The sequence below is a fragment of the Gouania willdenowi genome, chromosome 7 (genome assembly GCF_900634775.1).
Source record: "Gouania willdenowi chromosome 7, fGouWil2.1, whole genome shotgun sequence".
NCBI lineage: Eukaryota > Metazoa > Chordata > Actinopteri > Blenniiformes > Gobiesocidae > Gouania > Gouania willdenowi.
In genome coordinates this window covers 37,478,539-37,499,943 of record NC_041050.1, presented here as the reverse complement: position 1 = coordinate 37,499,943, position 21,405 = coordinate 37,478,539, and the positions used below count along the sequence as shown (strand labels likewise).

Here is a 21,405-nt window from a genome sequence, read left to right as displayed (position 1 = left end):
GGTTTTTCAAAGATCAGTCAAAATGCTCTAAAATGGCTGGCAGTCAGGGGGTTGCTGTTCTGAAAAAGGCTGGCAGCCAGTGAGTTAAGGGAGAGTAAAGGTCTCTTAGGAGAGCTTTTCTTCTCAGCTTCATTGTCTACTACCAACCCCACAGACTTTTGTTCAGGTCGCAACAGTGTTTATCCTCCTAATGTAAACAAAAGAGGTTTACATTGAAATGTTAAACTTTTCCTAATTATTTAGAGCAATCAAAAGCAGCACCAGTTGGAATTTTGACTGAAAAAGCTGCTAAATGATCTAAAAAATCTCCCAAATTATCTAAAAGCTGCTAAATGTATGGAATCAGAACAGTATCATGATTAATTAACTCTTTCATGGTTTTTCACGAATGCACATGCTTTGTTTCACAGTTGTATTTCACGTTCACAATTGCACATAAGCTGTTTCGCAAATATATATTTTATGCAAACTTGTGTTATAAATCCACAGGTAATGCAAATTGCTGAATGTGCATTTACAAACTGCTTCTGTGCTGTGAAACCTCTGTGCATTTGTGAGAGAAATGTGTGTGGTGAATTTTGAGACTGCCCTGACGTCGCGGATCAATGAACGTCACCATTGGCTGATAAAACTGACAGATTCATCAGCCAATCAGGTGTGTTTGCTTTCAGCCAATCATATGGCTTCTTACATTTTCTCCACACTCATATTTGAACACTGCGTATGCGCACACATCAGTAGCTCAGCAATTGGTTTAAAAGTAAATTAAGAAATCCATTCAACTCTGATATAGATAGTAAAATAATAATAAGTTTGCCATCAAAAGCCTAGTCCCAGTGTTGTTTTTGTAGTTTTATAGAAGGAAACCAATGTTGAGGTGTCACTAAAGCAAAAAAAAAATGCTTCAAAGTCACTAATAGGCTTTTTCAGAATAAGTAGTTTTTCTCAGCTTTTTGTCACAAACTGGGGATTTGGGTGAAACTTGCCTTTATTCAACTGCTGATTACAGAAGAACGAAACAGGCTCTGATGAAACTAGAGTCTAATCTTTCTGAATCAGATTTAAGATTTTCATAGTACAAAATATTCTGTGGGTCTTAAAAATAATTTATAAAATAATCTAAAATGCCTGGAAATATGGGGTTGGCTGCTCTGAAAATGAGTTAACAGGCTACCAGTGAAGTCCACTAAGCAGAATAATTTTTGTCAACACTGGTAAAGATCGTCTCCTGTTTCTCTCTCGGTTTCCAGCAGTGATTTAATTATTTCCAGGAAACTATCATCTCACCACCATCTTTCTTTATTAGTTGCCGTGTCTCCCTGAGTTTCTCCCCCCCCCACCCCCTCTGGATTTGGGTGACTCTGTGTGTGCTGTGTTTGCATGTTGGGTCATGCTTGCTTGCTTGCTTGCTCAGCCCCCGACTCCCTGTTTGTTTTGGGTGTCTCAAGTGTTTGCACAGGAAACATTTTTAGGTTAGATTGAGCCGTGATGCAAGAGCTCATCTTCTCTCTTTTTAGATAAGTCGAAAACATACAACAAAGGCAGCGAATTTTAATAAAAATGAATTTGAAATTTTATAATTTAAAACATTGGCAGAGATGGAGTATTTATTTATTTCCTAATTGTTATGATCATTTATCCTTTGTATATCTGTTGAAAAGTAGTTTAGTTTGATCACCAATCAATCATCACATCCAACTAGATGGGCTCCCACCAGGGCTGGACTGGGACAAAAATTCAGCCCTGGCATTTTGTTTACAGACCAGTCCACTACATTATCAGCGACACATGTAGAAGCCGTGATTAAGTCAGTGATGATCAACATGTGACTCTTTATGTTTTAAAAGTAATTATTATTCACCCACTTTTCAGTTCTGACACTTTTTTCAGACTTTAACTTCCCTTTGCCAATAAATGTACTTTTTTCCTTGTATTTTGTCTATTTTTGCAAGTTCTTTTTGACACTTTTATCAAATTTTTGTCCTTTTTTCTAAAAAAAAATGTGACCACTTTTCATCCCAATAAGCTAACTTTTGCCCAATGAACACTACTTCTTTCATTTTTTTTCTCCTACATTTTGCCTCTTTTTGTTCCACGTTTGCCCCTTTTCACTAGTGTTTGTTAAATTTTTCCCTTTTTAGGCCACGCTACCAGACTTAAAACGCCCTCACTTTGTGGTTCTTCTTCATGTTGTGTACAATAGTTAAAATTACTATTCCTCTGTTATTCGTGAACGGATCGGGCTGAAATTTGGTAGCTATAATCTATGGATGTGTACGCATCGAAACTTGGAGCCCAATTTTTGAAAAGAAAAAAAAACAAAAGTTGATTTCTCATTTATTTGCGAGTCAAATATTACGACGGTTGGTGGTACTGAATCATTGGCACATACCAATATATAAATGGGGCCCATTATCTTGTACGTGTCACGGGGACGCCAGGGGTTCCTTGGGGGCCCCATTTTTCAAGCGACTACTCCTCTGTTAGTTCACGTTAGATTGGAATACAGTTTGGTTTGAATACTGTATGAATTAATACGATGAGACGCTCTGAGCCCTTTTTTTGAAATGGGACCCACCCTCCATTTCTGGTAATTTTTAAATGTATGGCAACATAGTCATGTGATATATCGTTTCAAAGGTAATTCAACGTAGATTACAATTATGCCTCGCAAAATGCGATTAGGGGCCCGTGGGCCCACTCCCCTTTTTTCAGCAATTTCCATTAAAGTCCTTTTCTCATTTATTTGTCAAATATTGCGACAGTTGTTGGTACCGAATCATTAACACATACCAATATATGAATGGGGCCCAGCGCCAGGGGCCCCATTTTTAAAAATGACTTGGATATTCCATGAGCGGATGTCAAGAGCCTCTTGGAGACCTTTTTTTATTCAGTGAAACCGAGTCATTTGACTGAATTCTCGAGAACGTGGTACGTGCTGTTCGGCGCGGAGACGTTCTGCGGGAAACAATTTGATTTCAGAGAAACGGTAAGTCGATATGGACAGTTCAGGGTCAGTTACATGTTGAATTTTGCCTTTCCACATAAGGCATTTACTGGTATCTGCTTTTAGCGTGTGGTTTACTTAACAGGGCGGGGCCTCCTGACAGCCTAACAGTGTTAGCCCAGCTATGGTTTGCACATTTCCTTCTTTTTCCTTCTCCGTTACCTGGGTGACCTGCTTCAAGGCTGTAGCGAAGTAAAAGAAGGAGGGCGATTGAATTTCCTGTAATTAAAATGAGAAGAGGTCTGCAGAGACAAAAGAGAATACGGGAAGACTGTCTGTGAGCTTGTTGAGCTGCTGATGGGTGGCCTTTGTACACAATTTATCTCTGGTTGTTAACATTCTCCCATGCTACCATTGCCTTTGTGTTGTGGATCTCTTCATTGAGATTGTCACATGATGAGCTCAATTTACATCACACTGCGTCACTCTAAATGGAATATCCCAGAGTAGCATAACATTATTGATGAAACTTGTTTAGAAGATACGTCAATGATTGAGAAATACTCTTGTGGTCCAAATATTTAATCACATGACATCGTGAACAAAATATAAACTGTTCGTACAACAACTGTATTTAGAAAATGATGACGTTCTAGAGCTGAGTTTTGGTAATCAATTATTCAGTCTGCAACACATGCCCAGGGGCCAAATCCGGCTCTTTGGAGCATCCAAATCACACAAAGAACATGAATTATTGTGTAAACGAAACTCATTATTTGCACAGGCTCATCATTTCTCCCAGTACTCAAATCACATGATGGCAGACATTTATCCTAAACTGTTGAAAAAACTCAATTTTTTCAAAATCTTCTAATTTTCCTCAAATTATTACATAACATTTTTCTTAATTAAATTGAAATTGGCCACAAAATCTAGCAAAGGACATGTTGTGACTGATATCTGCACTCATTGCTTGGATATTGTCAGTTTCCTACATATTTTCCATTTTATCTATACGTACAAGTGCAAACTAGGGCACATGATGTTGAAATTATTATTTCCCTCATAAAATCTGTGTATTGCAACTTTAATCTTGAAATATTATGACTTCAATCCAATAAAATTACAATTTTATTCTCAAAATGTTACAAATTTAATTTAGTAGTGCTGTAACTACATTAAGGTTCCCTTTTAATGTTTATAAAAAACACTGAATAAAAAAAGGTTACTTTTTATTCATGCATCACTGTTTTTCTTTTTTATGGAATTATGTATTTTTCCTTTTAGTTCTCTAAAGCTGCACTGGAACACCATGCGTCTGAGGTTCGTGAGCCGGCATTTCGGATCATCTCATCGTTGTACCAGCAGCACAGGAGTGCCGTTCTCAGCCACCTTCCTGCTAAGGATGCAACCATACGAAGTAACTTCCTTTACAAAACCCTCTTTAATCGCTTTGCAAAGATCGATGGAACGCTGGTGGAGACCAAGGTAGGGGTTTTATTAAAAACTGGAATTACAATATTCCTTTAAAAACTTTTTGTTCAAATAACTAAAATGAGAGCAAACCTCTGCCAGCAACAAATCCTCTAAGCCAGATATTGGCAGTTATCTAGATCAGTGCTCTACGCAGATGACACTCAACTGTATCTACTTATGAACTATGCTCCCATAGTGCTTTTAGTTGTAATGCTGCAAATAAGTGGTACAAACTTTAACAGAGCTGAAGTCACTTTCCAATGTGAACATTTTTCAAATATAAAAGCTCTCTTTTTCTCGACTATTTTTGACTGAGAGAAAGATTTTTTATCATTTTTATTTGACTTCAAACTCTGTTTAATGTTATGTTTTAATTGTTGTTTAATCTTTTCTGTTGCAATTTTTAAACATGGACAGCACTTTGAATTGTCTTGTGTATGTAAAGCGCTTTACCAGTGTTTTTCAACCTTGGGTTCGCCTGGAGTTTGAATGGGGTTGCCTGAAATGTCTAGTAATTGATAATAAAAAAAAATGGATTAGTAATACATTTTTTAATTTTTTCAGTAATTAGTTTTCAAATTACAACAACACACATTCTTAAACAAGTGTATTCTATACTTTCAATTTGTCAAATATACAGTACATCTAGTTAATAATAATACTAATAAAATGCAGTTTAAAAATGTCTGAGCTGGCACAACTTGTCCTGGCTACTCTGTATTTGGCCAATGACATATAAGGACATAAAGGATTTCACTGCATGATTTTTCATAAAATGGGCCTTATTGGGAAAGGTTTGCATTAATTTTAGAATGGAAATATAAATACTTGGAAATCTTATACAGGATTACAAATAGAACATATAATAAATGTGAAGAGATTTAGAGTATATATTTATTTTTTTCAAAACAGCAGTCATGGTCACAGTTATATTTTGACATTTTGAATAATAGAATAAATTACAGAAGAAATTTAGGAAGTAATGTTAAAAAAGGAAATCTAAGTGAACGCATAGACAGTAAGTTACTACATATTTGGTAACTTCTTATGCATTCAAACCTTTTTTAGCAGGAGGAAAAGCAGTTGGACAGAATATTTAAGTGTCACATCATTGACCCAATACACTATAACAAACATGATCAAAAAGTAGTTCTAGAAAAAATGTATTTAGAGTCGCCTGAAATTCTTGATATCAAAATGAGGTCATGATCCTACTCTATACAAATGAATTTGCCTTGCCTTTCTGTATCACCTACACAGTAACACAATATCAGATGTATTAGGTGAAGCTGATGACTGATTTTCAGATCGTTCAATCACTTCCATGGCCACTAATGAGCTTAGATTCACAGGTTTCTATTGCAAACAATGTTGGTAGAATAGGTTGAAAAGCGAAAATTGTGGGGAATGAATGCTGAAAAAATAGGATTTTAAACCATATTTGGTGCTGTGATGGATGCAGTGGTAAAGTGATGTGTGGTACACTCTAATGTTCTGCTGCTTTTGGCCCAGACTTCGGGGAGAGGTGGCGGTCAAGGGGATGGACAAAAGGAGAAGGAGGAGATACACTCTCTGCAGGAGCAGCTGGCTGCTTTGAAGGAGATCACAGTAGGTGGAGCCGTCAACACTGTGCAACTACGTCGCCTCCTGCTAATTTGTATTTATGACCCAACAACACAAATACTAAGAAACTGTGGGTGACCTAATATTATTAACACATTCACACCCATGAAGAGACACTAATATTTTGCATCTACTGTAATGCCACCTTTAATAACACCCAGTATTGAAGTTGTTGTATTCTTTACTGTTATTTATTTTTTTCATTTTGTTTCTTTCTGTGTTCCCCTGGAGGAGAGAGACAATCAAAGCACCAAAGAACAAATGGACCATAAGGAGCCTCACAGGGTGGAGAAAGAGACCCATAAAAACACAGAAGCAAGTATGTGCACATCCTGAGGAAGAAACTAATGAAAGCACCTCCGTTACCCCCTGCATCTGATCATTACATACCATGCTATGTTTTCCATGAGATTTGGCTTTGGCAACCAGTAAAAACACCCCATAAAACAAGCTGTGACCAAAGGACCTATGTTTAAACCACATGTGTCAAACTCGAGGCCCGGGGGCCCGCAGGAGAAAGAAGAGAAGACATGAATACTTGTGTATATTGCCAAACAATTCTGTTGTAATTTGTTGTTGAAAGAACTCTAATTTTTTCCAAAATCCTGACATTTTTCTTAAATTATTCAACAAAATCTTCCCAAATGAAAGGCACACTGTGTAACCTTTGGCCACAAGAGCTGCAGCACTGTCGCAAAAATCAACAGTCAGTCAGGCCAGTAGTTGATCTGTAACTTCAGGATAAGGATTGGCTCTAAGGGCTGGGTGGGTCGGTCGGGCTGGGGTGCGAAGCGGGGCTGGGCTCGCGCCGTGCTTGGAGGGGCAGCCACCACCCTCTCCCCGCCGCCGGAGGCCCCTTCGCCGGGGGACGAGCGACCCAGCGTGCACAGGTTGGTGTTTGGCACCAACGTGTCGGCGTTGGCGGAGGGGGTCAGGTCTCTGCGTCGTCTTTTTAGCCTCCTCAGAAGCACTTTTAAACTTTTTGCTTGCCTCGACCATGACCAGAATAGTGCAAACATGGGCACATTAATGTTAAAATACTTTGTTTTCACACTTAAAACCTGTGGCCCACTTGTGATGGAACTGGTTCATATTTGGCCTTTGAACTAAAATGAGTTTGACACCCCTGGTTTAAACAAACAGTTAAGGTCTGGTGCATTTAGACGTGAAACATAAACATAAATCAAAATATCATTGGACATCACATATGTATTTTTTTAAATACATTATCAGTAGTTAGATACTGAAAAACTCTCTGAAGAAAACTTAATTACCAAATTAAGGATCTTAAATTATCATTTGTATTCATGAATAATCGCTGCCTTATGTTGCAGTTTAACAATTATGTTTGCATTGTTTTTGCTTAGATAAAAACCCTGTGCTTTAGTGTTATTTGTTAAAACATTCACATTTATGTAAAAAAAATCATTTTATAATCATGAAATAAACTCCACTGTCTGTACCTCAGTCCTTCATTTGGTTTGCATAAAAGAAAAGGTCATTATTGTGGTTTAGTCGAATCAAGACATTTTAATGTATGAAAAGGATAAACCCAAAAAACTTAAAAACCTTCACCTGTGAGCAAAGCATGCTCTGCCTTTGCATGTCAAAGCTGGACAAGATGAGCTCATGTAAAGGTGATTTCCTGATGCTCTGTGACTTATTTAGTGACGTTTTCCTGTGTCTTCAAAGCTGAACATAAGGGCTCATATTACCCAGTTGTCAGAATGAGCACTATGTTGAGTAAATGGTAACCAATGACGACCCTTAACAACAGATTTAGTTAAATAGTGCTGGGTCTTACGCTTGTGACAAAAATGACTTACTTTATCTCAAACCCTAACACATAATCCTGTGTTAGAAAATCTTCACAATCGTTCAACCAAACCCAGGCTTCATTATCTTTAGTTACCACATGCATTATTGATGCCAACTATGCAAACAACAGATTCTGTCATGTTGTCTTGCAGCTGTTCCAACTGCAGTTGATGACAAAGTGACAGGAAGAGACGATGTGCAACAGTCAGTCAACTATCTGGACAAGTAAGTGCTTCCTCTGGACTTAAACTGATCCTATGAATGCACTTTAGATCAAAGGTTTTTATTCACTGTGCCATGGGAAATTATTCAATTTCACCTCATTGATTAAAACATTTTTTTTGAAAACTAATTATTGTCTGTAAATGTGCCATTGTGCTGTGGTGAGCCCCTCCCCCATCCCAAAAGCTCACACGCAGACAGTCTATTTCACAGCAGCTCACGACACAGCTGCAGGTGAGAGCGGAGAGGAGACCCCCACCACTGTGGATGTGTGCAAATAAAACTCCCTTACCATGTGATATTCATACAAATAGACAATAAAAGACATCATGTGATATACACATTACATAATGAAAAAAGAAAAACCGACACGCAACTATGGAAGCGTATTGCATTCACTTGAAAAATTAAAAAATCTGTTTTTTCTGACAAATTTTTTTTCTTCTGTTTTTCAAAGTAATTCTTTCTGCTTTTCTGTGTATTTTTTCCCTGTTTTTCGAAGTCAGTTTTTCAGTTTTTTGTGCTAATTAGTTTTTTTCTGAATTATCGAGATACTGCAAGAACATCATCCTAATCTCATCATTCATGTTAATATCTGACACTCTTAACGTTACAATACAGAACAAAATGGAATTATATAAAATTATTATTATTAATAGATTTATATATGTTACATGAATATAAGATAAAGATTGTTAATCGCAGTTTTTGTTTGAAAAAATAACTATGAAAAATCATATTTTTTTTTGTTCATTAAATTTGTATTAAACACATGTATAAGAATTACTTCAGATTGGTAATTACACTAAAAATGGGATCACAACAGGAAAAAGGTTTGGAACCTCTGCTCTAAATATAAGTACCGTATGTGTGTTTCAGCTTGTGCATATTCTGCGGTAAAAAGGACGAGACCTTCACTGAGGATGGGTTGGACCTTCACTACTGGAAATACTGTCCCATGCTGCGGCGCTGCACTGAGTGTAGAGAGGTTTGAACACAAATTGTTTAGCTGATAAATGATAACTGTATGTTGATGTTTCATCCACTACCTGCAGATGTTGGTGTTTAGCTTTGCCCTTTGTTCACAGGTAGTGGAGATAGCCAGCATTACAGAACACCTGCTGCGTGAATGTGAAAGCAGGTCCAAGTTCAGTCGGTGTCTTCGCTGCACTGAGGCCGTGGCCACAGAGGACCTGAGCCGCCATCTTCAAGGTCCTTCCTGCAACGGTGTGTGACTTTGTTCTTCAGCTAGGCACAATGATGGCAGTGGGTTAGCATTAGCATTGCTGCTAATAGGTAACATTTATTTGATGTTGGTACTGAAAAACAAATAGCCGGATTACTTCTAATATTTTTTGGTTGATTTTAGGGGTGTGCCAAAATATCAATACGATATATTGTGATATTTTGTCTTGCGGTACATTTTTTCAATACACTCCCGCCAAACACCAATTTAAAAGAAAATGTTTTTTTATATATATATAAATTTACTCCCATTTTTTTGGTTAATTTCAATAAATAATTGCCAAGAAAACTTTCTGTTTTTTAATATTCTCAAAATTCTAGCTCTTATGTTCCCGTGGAAATTAGACAGATATTCTACACCCTTTGCTCAATTATTTGGTAATTTACAGCCATTTTTACTTTACCCTGTGGGCCAGATTTATGTTTAAAAGGGCCAGATTTAGACCCCGGGCCTTGAGTTTGATACTGGTATTGTAAGGGGCATCTTATGGAGGTCCTATTTGTGTTCCAGCTGCCGTCTCTGGGGAAGGTTTTAACCACTGTCCACTGTGTCACAGCAACTTCAGGCCTGGAGAGGAGGTGAGTTTCTCTACACACAGGTAGCACATGTTAGTTTTGAGGTCAATTACATATTTCAGTTACAATTACATTTTCAATTATCCATGTTCAATTACAACTCAATTACAATTACAGTGACCAGAATTTTTTCCAACTACTATTAAATTATTATTATTATTATTATTATTATTATTATTATTATTATTATTATTATTATTATTATTATTATTATTATTATCATCAAATACAATTAATTGCAAATACTGAGCCTGAAATAATAAATAACCTAATAAAAGTTAACCTTCCTCTTGTGTTAGCTTTCTGTTAGCATGTCTAATGATAACGGATCCTAAATCAGCTGTAAAACACACTAAAAACAATTATCCTATCTATTGGTTACCTTGTTTGGCTTCCTCATCTATCTATTAATTACAGGACCGTCTGCGTGCATGTGTGTTTGTGGCGTGAATATTTCACTGAGTGAATTATAATTATGCCATAATTGTAATTAATGATCAATTACGTGATTACAATCATAATTGACCCAAACCCTGGCATTAATTACCAAATATTTAAGTTGTCGCTGTCTTTGTCCATCCAAATACAAACATTTAATAAAATTACAGAGTGTTTGCAGGGGCAAAACATGACTGCAAACACATCTGCAGTCTTATTTTATTGTAAATTGTGGGGAAAACTAAATTTTTCTGAATTCCAGTATTTTCCCACAAAATTCTTCTAAATTACAGGAAAAAAATTCGCTACAAAATCAAGTATTTTGGAAGTGTTGATCGTGCAGAGACTAATATCTGTCACTTATTGCTTGGATATTGTCAGCGCCTTTCAAATTGTATATATCAGTTATACGTGGAAGTGAAAACTTGGTTACATTAGTGTTAAAATTGCACGTTATTTCTAATTAATCTGCGGCCCACTTGAGCTCAAACTGTGCTGGATTTGGCCCCTTAGCAATAATTAGTTTTACACCCCAATTTTAACACAATTTCTGTGACCTGCCAAAAAAAAAAAAAAACAATTTTTTAATTTGACAAAGTTGGGCCATCTGTATTGGCACTATGAAAAAAATGCTTTCTGATGAAGTTTGTGTGTCCATGCCATGTAACACAACGCAGAGGGAAGGTCATATTTGGCTTTCGGGCCATCAGGTGTTGAGATAAAACACAGCTATTGTTGCCTTATTAGCGCTTCAAAGAAGGTGAAGCCAAAGCCTTATTGTCAAGTGAAAACCTAGCATAAAATAACCCCCCACAAGCAGGTTATACCACTGATTACGGTAGAGGAAGTTCCATAGAATTTAAATTTGAATGATGCCAAGCTGGCATCTTTGAGGTTTTTGAGAAATTGTTTATTGGATCCCCATTAGCTTCCAGTGGTTGCTAGTCTTCCTGGGGTCCCCAATTAAAAGCAACAAAATAGTAACAATAAAGAGCAACAACAGAATAAAATACAATTATAGAAAACTGTAATAGAACAATCTCTATCTCACATGTTCAACAGGATTTGTGTTTTTTATATATATATATATATATATTCAAATGTCTTGAATTTCTCATTTTTTTAGGCAGTTTATTCCATAGTTGAGATGATCTAAATAGGACAGAATTTTGTATTAAATTAGTTTTAGGCTGATTAATAACCAAATCATGACTAGAACCACGCCTCGCAGAATGTGAGTGTGTTTGGTTTACAGATCTAATATTTTCAAACAATGAAGCTGGTTTACCGCTCAGGATTATTTTCTTTAAAAATAATAAATTCAAGATGGCGTCCAAGGCAAGAAGAGAATCCAGTCCATTATTAAGGCGACTAATCAACGTGATGATACTTTACTGATGGATTTACAATTATGTATCACAGATGACATCAAATATACAATTTGTTGTAGTGTTCATGTACTTACATTTCCTACCATAAACTGAACCAAAATTGTTTATAACTAGCCATAACTCAATAAAATGATCACCTACAACCTTGTGGCCATCATAAATTAATTCCTTGACCTCAAAAACCCTATATTTGATATGTTATACAACAAAATTGGTTTAGAATTGACCAATTTAGAACCATTTATAGATTTATAATCTATTATCCTAATATAATTAGTGTTTTCTGTGGACATCTTGGATGCCTTCTTGAGTTTCTCAGAACCCTCAATGACGCCAGCTTGGCATCATTCAGATTCCTCCATTTCTGTGAAGCGTCCTCAAACATAACCAGGCATAACCTGTTTGGTGGGATGTTTTTACAAGGTGGCAGTTGTCATTAAACAATGGGCTGGTTTATCTATGTCAACATAAAGAATTTCGCAATCACGTTCTTCACGTTCCTTTTTGTTTCAGGTTGAATAAAGTTCTGATTGCTTCCTCATGAATAAAGCTTGAGAAAATATTTTTCACTTTGATCTACAGTAGATTTATTGTTATTCTGTTTTGCATGATGAAGTCCATGCCATGTGAGAACAACTTCAGTTATATGTGAACTACAGTATATATATATTACACAGCAATCAGCCATAACAATAAGTCACTGACAGTGGGATTTATTAATTAACAAATGAAAGTTTGTCCTTAGAGCCAGTGATGGGCAACTCTATTACAGCGGGGGCCACAAAAATGTGACTGTATTTGGTCTGAGGGTCACATTATCAACATTTACAGTATGTCAGCATTTAGAATAATGATTAATTTGAGAATTAAGGTGCGTGTCTTTTTTTGTTTTTGTCTATGGTTTTGTTTGTCTGTCAATTTGTAGTCATTCTGTGTGTTTTTGGAGTCATTTTTGTGTTTTTTAATTTTGTGTTTTAGTTATTTTTGTGTTCTTTAATTTTGTGTATTTTTCTCTCATTTTCTGCATTTATGTTGTCAATTTGTGCATTTTTGGGGTCACTTTCAGTATTTTTTTTGTTGTATTCTGTATTTTCCTCTCATTTTGTGTAATTTTTGTTTACAGTTTGTGTGTCTTTGGAGCTGTTCTGTAATGTGTTGTTGTTTTTTGTGTTTTCGTAGTCATTTTTTTTAAGTAGTTGTTGTGTTTGTCCTTGTTGTCATTTTGTGTATTTTTGGAATTTTTTTGTGCATTTTGCTGTCGGTTTGTGTGTTTTGGGAGTTATTTTGTATCATGTGGGGCTTTATATTCCTCCCAACTTCGTGAACTTTAATTTTTGGGGGATTTGTTTTTGGGGCCGCACAAAATTAGACAGAGGGCCACATGTGGCCCCCGGGCCGCCAGTCGCCTATGTCTGCCTTAGAGTTTGTGCTTTTGCAGAGATAAAGCTATTTTTTTTAATGTGCAACCAAAACTAAGACTGGATAATACCTGATAATCACCTGATAATACTAATTTGTTTCCTTTTTAGAATAAATGTTGATTTATTCATGACATTCGTACTCCGTGTGGGTTGCTGTAAGTGACACTGTGTTGTTGCTGCTGCTGAGGTGTGTGCACATTGAGAGAGAGAAGCGCTGCAGTAACATGCTTTTAACAGAACATGTTATATTTCTGTGATGTTGCTGTTGGGCTAACGTTAGCTTATTAGAGCCTCTGGAGGGACTTTGGAAAATTTGGGGGCAGGGCAAGAGAGCATCGGGAAGGGAGGGTGAGAGAGGGATTTGAAAGTTGCGGACTGCACCTTTAAATACTGTTTTATTTCACTTTTTTATGAATCGAAATTCTTCAATTTGTTTAACACTCATTCAATCCATCATTATGCTCTGTTTCTTCACAGTGTGTGTGTGTGTGGGGGGGGCTCAAAGATCTTTGTGGTTCAGGAACAGACAGAGCTGAGACTTTCAACATGGCTCCTGCTTGGTTCAAGGGTGTGCAACTTCTGATTTGTTTGGACTGCAATGATACCGTTAATAAATTATTTCAAAAAATTGTCCACTCCCGGTGGACAATTTTATGAAATTTTAGAACTAATGACATCATCACTGTGGCTTGTGCCTTTGCTGGCTTTGATTACGCGGCACAGTTGGCCTGGGTTAGAGGCAGCCTGTGGGCGCACCAGAGCCAATCACTCTGACAGGGGAGCTCGAGGAATGGTGCTTCACGGCCGTCCCATTGGCGCCAACACTTTGCTGGAGTGGCTTCACTTTTTGTGAGTGTGTCTGTTTCATTCAGAATTAAATTTGCCTTAGGACTTAAGTTTCTACAATGTCAGTTTAAAGAGGATCTAACTTTTATTCTGAATTAAAGATGAATTAAAGCTCCCATGTAAACCATCCATGAAAAAGCTACTTAACCTCCCACTTTTCTATAGCAAGAAATACTACCTACAGGCACTGCACTCGTAGTAATAATAATAATAATAATAATGCTATAATTGGACAAATGAACTACTTGAGCCAAAAAAGTTTGAGAACCACCACTGTAAAAAATTAGGGGTTCAAGCTATATATGTGTTGTCTGTTCTCTGCTGAAATAATTGTATGGTGAGACAACAAAATACAGGCAGATATTTTAACTATTCTTTCAAGATACAAATCACAACACTGTTATGGGGTCAGAGATTAAGCACACCTTTAGCTAACAATCATTTGTTGGAGGTATTTGCTTATATCCTGTAAAACTTACACCTATTTTTATAGTTTGTTGTCAGGGTGGCTATAAAATCAAACCCTTAACAAATGAACGGTGCTAATCAGCAGAAATGATCTCTTTTGGATACGGCGTAAGAAGGTATTGAATCAAGCAAGCCTGTGCTGAAATGTTTGAACAAAGTATGAGGTGACAGTGGACTTCATACCTCATAAATGAGTAGATATTATAAAATCCATGTTATACATCACTGATTCATATATTTGTTATGAGTGGGTAAGGGTGATGGGAACTAAAAGAACCAAACACATAGTTGAGAGTAAATGTAGCGCAAGGTGAAATGTCAACTCCATATAAAAAGATCAGTAGTTTCATTGTCTTGGTTGTTATTGGAGTTAGTAGTTGAATATTTAGTGAGGATGTTACTGCTGAAAATTCAGTGTGAGGGGGTGGAGGTGACAAGATTTCTTGTAAAAAGAATGCAGCTCAAAGTGCTTTACAAGGTTAAAATCCTAAAACTATAAAAACATACCTGATAAAATACAATACAATAAATAGTTAATAAATCATTCAAATGTAAATAAATAATTAGTTAAAAGCTAGAATGAACAGGTGGGTCATTCTGCAAATAGTTATGAATGAAGAAAGGCTGTTTGTTTGATTATTACGTAATACCACCACAGGTTCCTTGTTGTTGTCAAACAAAACACCAAAAAAAACAAAGTGCTCACATTTCAACACTCTTGGAGCTACAAAACTGCTTTGTTTGAAAAGGATTCATTGAGATGTGTCCTCAGTTGAGCTTAAAGTGACAAATGAAAAGTCTTCTTTCTGGAATACGTTGTTACACTTCCTCATTGGCCTATGATGCAAAAACTAGTCAAGGAAATAAACAGCAGTAAATGAAAAGTATGCTTTTGCTTTGCCAAAGCTTTTTTTTTTTTTTTTGCACACTTGGAATAATGTCTAGAATCAAAGTATCCACTAAAGTGCAAAGTGGAACTACAGCAGCTATCTTTGGAAAAGTCCTAAAAATGCAGTTTGAACTAGTAGCAGTCATTTATAACTGCTGCGTGAGTGTGTTTAAATGCTCCAGTCGTTGTACATTAGCTGATTTACCCAAACTAATAATAATTATGTTGTCTCTGTTTAAACAATTTACACATTTGGTTTCCATCAATAAACAAGCACAAAAGTTTGTTGAATGTTTTTAAAACATGTAAATGGTCTTTTATCCTAAGCACCAGGGATGGGTCAATTATAACGGTAATTGTGTAATTTATAATTAATTACAATTATGGCGTAATCATAATTATAACTGTCACTTAAAAAATATGTTGCTGTTGTAATCATAATGAAATTGTAATTGAGTTCAGATAATTGGCTTTGTAATTGTAATTGCCAAGAAATTTTATAATAATTGTCCATTATATTTTAACTGGGTGGATAACCATGTTAGTTATGTTTACATTTCTACACATATGTAGTTAATAATTATTGAAATATGTTTCATATCAAGCTTTCCCACATTTTACCCTTTGAAAATAAATAAATTGAGGTGCATACTGACACAAAAAAGACTCAGACACCCACACCAAAAATATTAAAACCTTTATTTTTATTGATTAGGAAGTCTGACAAGGTAACCAATAGATATTAGAAGAAAACTAGATCATAGATATTTGTTTTTAGTGAATTTTACAGCTGCTTAGGACCCATTATCATTAAAGATGCTAACAGGAAGCTAACACAAGAGGAAGGTTAAGTTTTAGTAGTTTATTTATTTCAGGCTCAGTAATTGTGATTATTTGTAATCAGGGTTGGGGTCAATTACATATTTCAGTTACAATTACGTCTTTAATTATTCAAGTTAAATTACAACTCAGTCATGATTACAGTGACCAGCATTTTTTCATTAAAACTCTGTTAGCATCTCTAATGATAACTGGTCTTAAATCAGTTGTAAAATAAACTAAAAACTAATATCTATCATCTAATTTCTTTCCTATCTATTGGTTTCCTTGTTAGGCTTCCTAATCAATAAAAAATATAGGTTTTAATATTTATGGTGTGGGTGTCTGAGCCTCTTTTGTGTCATTATAGCCCTTGATTTCATTTTTTTTTAAATGGTAAAATGTGTGAAAGCTTGATATGAAACATATTTTAAAAATCGTTTACTACATATATGTAGAACTGTAACATAGTTATTCAGTTAAATAAATAAAAATTTAAAAAATATATATATTATTATCCTAATTTCATGGCAATTAAAATTACAAAGTCAATTATCTGAACTTAATTACAATTCAGTTACAATTACAACAGTAACAGATTTTTAAAATTAAAATTGTAATTATATATTACATATAATTATGCCATAAATAATTATAACTATAATTATAATAGACCCTGACCCTTATTGTAATTAAACTTTAGTAATTGAGAACATAGCTGTAATTGACTTTCTGAGGATGAAAAATAACTGTCATTAAATTGTAATTTAAAAAAATGCTGGTCCCTGTAATCGTAATTGAGTTGTAATTAAACATGTATAATTGTAAACGTAATTGTAACTGAAATATGTAATTGACCCCAACCCTGCTAAGCACTAAGATGTGTGTTTAGCTGTACAGTTAAAAATCACATTCTTTACACATCAAATTTCACCCATAAACTATATGACATAAAAGCCAGTGTCTCTGTAGCATCTGTGAGGGTGAACCAATGAAAGGTGGCTGTGTTAGGGCCACTGAGGGCTAATGACTGCATCCACACATGCTTGTGGTCGCCCCAGTAAGAGAAAATACATCAGGTAGTTAGAGAAGCGAACTGACTGAGGGACTTTGTTTGTTCCAGGCCTGGAAAGCTCACCTCATGGGGCGAGAGGGCTGTAAACAAAACTCACGCAGGACTGTGGTGTCCCAGAGAACTGAGCCAGCACAAGGTAACGCATTCATACATGTATACAGTACCTCCACCTCAGGCAGTGGTGGACATGTAGAGTGAAATTAAAAAGGAAACGTTGTCACGTTATAAGCTCAGAGTAGATGTTTGATTAGAGTTCCTGTAGATCCAGTTTAATTAGTAATAATGGCGCTCATTTATCAACTGTTCCTACGTTATGATCTGAGCGTTTTTTTTTTGTTAACTCGTTGCACTCATAGTACTCAGATCGAAAAAATTGTGAAAATAAATACATAAATGAAATAAAATGAAACAAAAACCGATACATACATTTATATATGTATATATATGTATATATATATATATATATGTATATACTGTACATAAAAATAAAAACAAAGAATGAAAAAGAGGGGCAGGAGTTTATTTTATTGTTATTAAAGTAGTCCATAAAAAGTTGCCAGATTAAATAGAAAATATTTACCCTTTCTCTCATTTTCTCTACTTGTAAAAGTGGATACCGGTAAGGGACCATGTGTTTAGAAACGGGGAGGGGGGGAGCATGGTTGTTTAGATACAAGTCTCACCATTCTACATACTGCAGCTTTAAGTGAATACCTGGCAGACAGCAATTTTTCTCCTATACATGTTTAGAGATGGGTAGTTAATAATGTTGTACAAAAGAAGATCCTTTTTAGGCTTTTTACTTGTAGATTTTTTTTTTTATTATCTTAAATAAAAGAAATCAGCTGCTGGGCCACACAATAACCACCCATTAACACTGGGATACATGATCATCTTGGATAAATCACACATTTAGTGGCACAATAGAAACAACCAGCTTTGAATCATTGAGTTTTAAACATGGATGTTAGTGCTTAACTAATCTGTTATAAATGATGTTACTATAAACCCTCTTATCCTTAGTGAACCTCACAAGATGAAGCTGTTTCTACTGTCATCACATCACGCTGAGGTGGTGATATCACCCCATCCCCCCACCCCCCACCCACCCCTACTACCAATGTTTGTGTTCACATCATCTCACCTAATGCAGGGGCTTTGTCTAAAGGAGAACTTCCTAAACACAGGGAACTCCTCAGATCACAGTGTGTGTCATTCTATCTGTGTTTCAGCTTGTCCAGGTAGGCCTGTGGGCGGAGCCAAGCTAAAGCAGTCCTACACGGTGGAGGCGGGGCCCAAAGCGGCGGGAAAAGGAAGTCGCATCCCGTCCCTGGCTCCCATAAAACGCTGAGACGGCTTCTATATATTAACTCACACGTTCCTGCATCTCGGCACTTTGTAAACACCATCAGGATAGAATAAAATTATAATTCAATGTAACTTTATTTATATATAAAGCCATATACAGACACAATCTAAAGTTCCGATTATAAAAGGCGTGCTGGTCTTGTTTTGTCTATAATTCAAACTTCCCTGGTAAACACACCATGTGCTGTGGAACCAAATTAACTCACAGAGCATGACGGCCCCCGTTCCCCTCCTCCCTCCCCCTCCCCTCCCTATCCAACAGTGTTTTCATTAGCTTTAGGACAAGTTTGGACCCAGAAGAAGGAAAAAGTTGTTCTGTTATGTGATGTTTCATGATGTGAAGCATATAAAAAGCCATTATTTTGACCAAATTAAACAAAATATATTCTCAAACAGGTGTGATCTATACTTTACCTTTCTCACATATGCATCTAGTTCAAATAAAATGCAGTATAAAAATAGTCACTTTAATCCATTACTCAGTATTTATAACACAAAAAAAAAAAAAAAAACACATTTTAGACAAAAAAATGTCTCTAGGGTCGCCAGAATTTTGTGATATAAAAAATGGGGTCACGGCCAGAAAAGGGTTGGGAACTTCTGGTTTAAACATTTGGTGTCCAAGCAGAGGAAAGTTGTCCTGATGATGTCATACTGATGTCATCATAACCATAAAAGCTGTGGGTGTTTTTCACAGGCAGGTCAAAGAAACCTTGTGATGGTTTGATCCTCCCAAAGCTGCTCAACACATGCTCAGTTCTAAGGAAAAGTGTTAGTTTCAGTTTTAACTTTACACATTTCAAACTATTGTTTTTAAATTTCTTTGACCAACCTTAGAGTTTTAGGACGTGACAAACTTCATATGCATGTGTGTATGTTCACAGAAGAATAGGATGGTGGATCAGTCTAAACTGAGCATTTGTATTTATTCATTTTGTTGTATTAAACAGTGTTTGGACAATGTTGATTGTAATGCATCTAAAGACTAAAGAATCATTCTTAGATGCATAAAAAACATCCTCAAGGAGTTTTAAAAGAGCAATGATTTAATTTCACACAAGTTAGACTCAGTGTGTGTGATGGTGAATGTGTGCAATGGGCTTGATTTTACAGTCACTCCAATGACTGGCTCCAATTATGTTAATGAGAAACTTTTTCTAAAGTGAAAAATGTATTGTGTGTTTTACATGCATAGTGTTCTTTAATGCAGGGTTCTCAACCTTGGGGTCGTGAGACACTAGGAGGGGTCACCAGATACCTTCAAGAAACTAAGAATATTTTCTGAACAATTTGAGCCCATTTCTGCTTATTTTTACCCTTTTTCTGCAACTCCACCAAACTTAACATATTTTCATGACTTTTTCTTGCCTAACTTTTGCTCTTTTTAATGCATTTTTGCTGCATTACTTCCATTTCTGCCACTTCATCATCAAATTTTAATTCCTTGTCCGCACATTTTTTCCACTTTCAAAACATTTTCAGCACTTATAAACCCTTTCCACCACTTTTACCACCTAATGTCACATATGTTGACCCATTATTGTCACTTTTGAACTCTTTTCACCATATGGTATGCTTATTGTTTTTGTTTTGATTTTTTACCAATTTAATAACATTCCCAATTTGCCATGTACAGTACATTATTTGCCAGTTTAAAACAATTGTTCCAACTTTTGATATTGAATTACCCCAACCCCCCTCCCCCCATTTCTGCCACTTTGAACCCTTTTTACCACTTTTTCTGTCCATTTTTGCCCACTCTAATTTGCAACTTTTAACCAATTTCTGTTTTTTTTAAAAATCCCATTTCACCACCTTTTCCACCATTTTTAGTCACTTTTAACCCATTTTATTCTGATTAAAACAAGGATTTACATCTTTATGATGACTATATAATGACAAATAATAATAATAAACTTCTGAATAACAGCGGATATTTTTGCTCCTTTTAATGCATTTTTTGCTACATTTTCCCATTTCTGCCACTTCTCCATCAAATTTCAATGCCTTTACTGCACATTTTTTCCACTTTTCAAGACATTTTAACACTTAAAAACCCTTTCCACCAATTTTTCACCTAATGTCGCATTTGTTGACCCATTATTGTCCATTTTAAACTCTTTTCACCTTATTTCATGCTTACTTTTAACCAATTTAACCACATTCATGATTTGCCATGCCCATTATTTTCCAGTTTAAATTACTTGTTCTAAAATTGACACTTTTATCACTTTTTCTCAGTTTCTGTGGTTTTTAAAATCCCATTTCACCACCTTTTTTGGTCACTTTTAACCCATTTTATTTCTGATTAAAACAAGGATTTACATCTTTAAGATGACTATATACTTTGTCACAAATACGACAATATGATAAAATTAGTTATCACAGATTTATAGAACAATTGGCCGGTTTCTGGAACCTCTATTTTGGGGCTTGAGGGCTGAAAAGGTTGAGAACCACTGCTTTAATGACTATTGTGTAATTGAATGAATACTATTTTATTAAAATGTAAATTTAACTTCATGTGTTGAATAAATTTAATTGGCACAACGTTGGTGATGTTGGTCACTAGAAGTGTTTTAAAATGAGATGTTTTTTCTGTGAAAAGAACCGACAAAAACTCATTAGTTGTAAAGAAATATTTGTTTGTTAAAGTCATTTTAGAATTTCCCAAACATCAGGACTTCCAACAATAATCACTCTGTAAATACAACGTGGATCGAGATCTCCAGTTTTATTTATCATCCCCTGCAAATCACAGTCAATTTAAAAAATAAATG

At 35.7% G+C, this 21,405-nt stretch overlaps 1 protein-coding gene across 2 annotated transcripts in view; it reads left to right on the top strand.

Annotated features, from left to right (window-relative positions):
* The window catches only part of cep104 (centrosomal protein 104), a 40,041-nt gene extending 20,874 nt beyond the window's left edge, over positions 1 to 19,167 (top strand). Inside the window, exons 14-22 of one of the 2 annotated variants that reach the window (XM_028453214.1) lie at positions 4,238 to 4,438; positions 5,939 to 6,034; positions 6,281 to 6,368; positions 8,020 to 8,092; positions 8,969 to 9,077; positions 9,178 to 9,316; positions 9,846 to 9,913; positions 17,306 to 17,393; positions 18,490 to 19,167. In XM_028453214.1, coding sequence (XP_028309015.1) covers positions 4,238 to 4,438; positions 5,939 to 6,034; positions 6,281 to 6,368; positions 8,020 to 8,092; positions 8,969 to 9,077; positions 9,178 to 9,316; positions 9,846 to 9,913; positions 17,306 to 17,393; positions 18,490 to 18,608 — 981 coding nt within the window. In that variant the 3' untranslated portion in view covers positions 18,609 to 19,167. The remainder of the gene's footprint in view (positions 1 to 4,237; positions 4,439 to 5,938; positions 6,035 to 6,280; positions 6,369 to 8,019; positions 8,093 to 8,968; positions 9,078 to 9,177; positions 9,317 to 9,845; positions 9,914 to 17,305; positions 17,394 to 18,489) is intronic. The other variant, XM_028453216.1, reaches the window with a different exon arrangement.
* Positions 19,168 to 21,405: the final 2,238 nt, after the last annotated feature.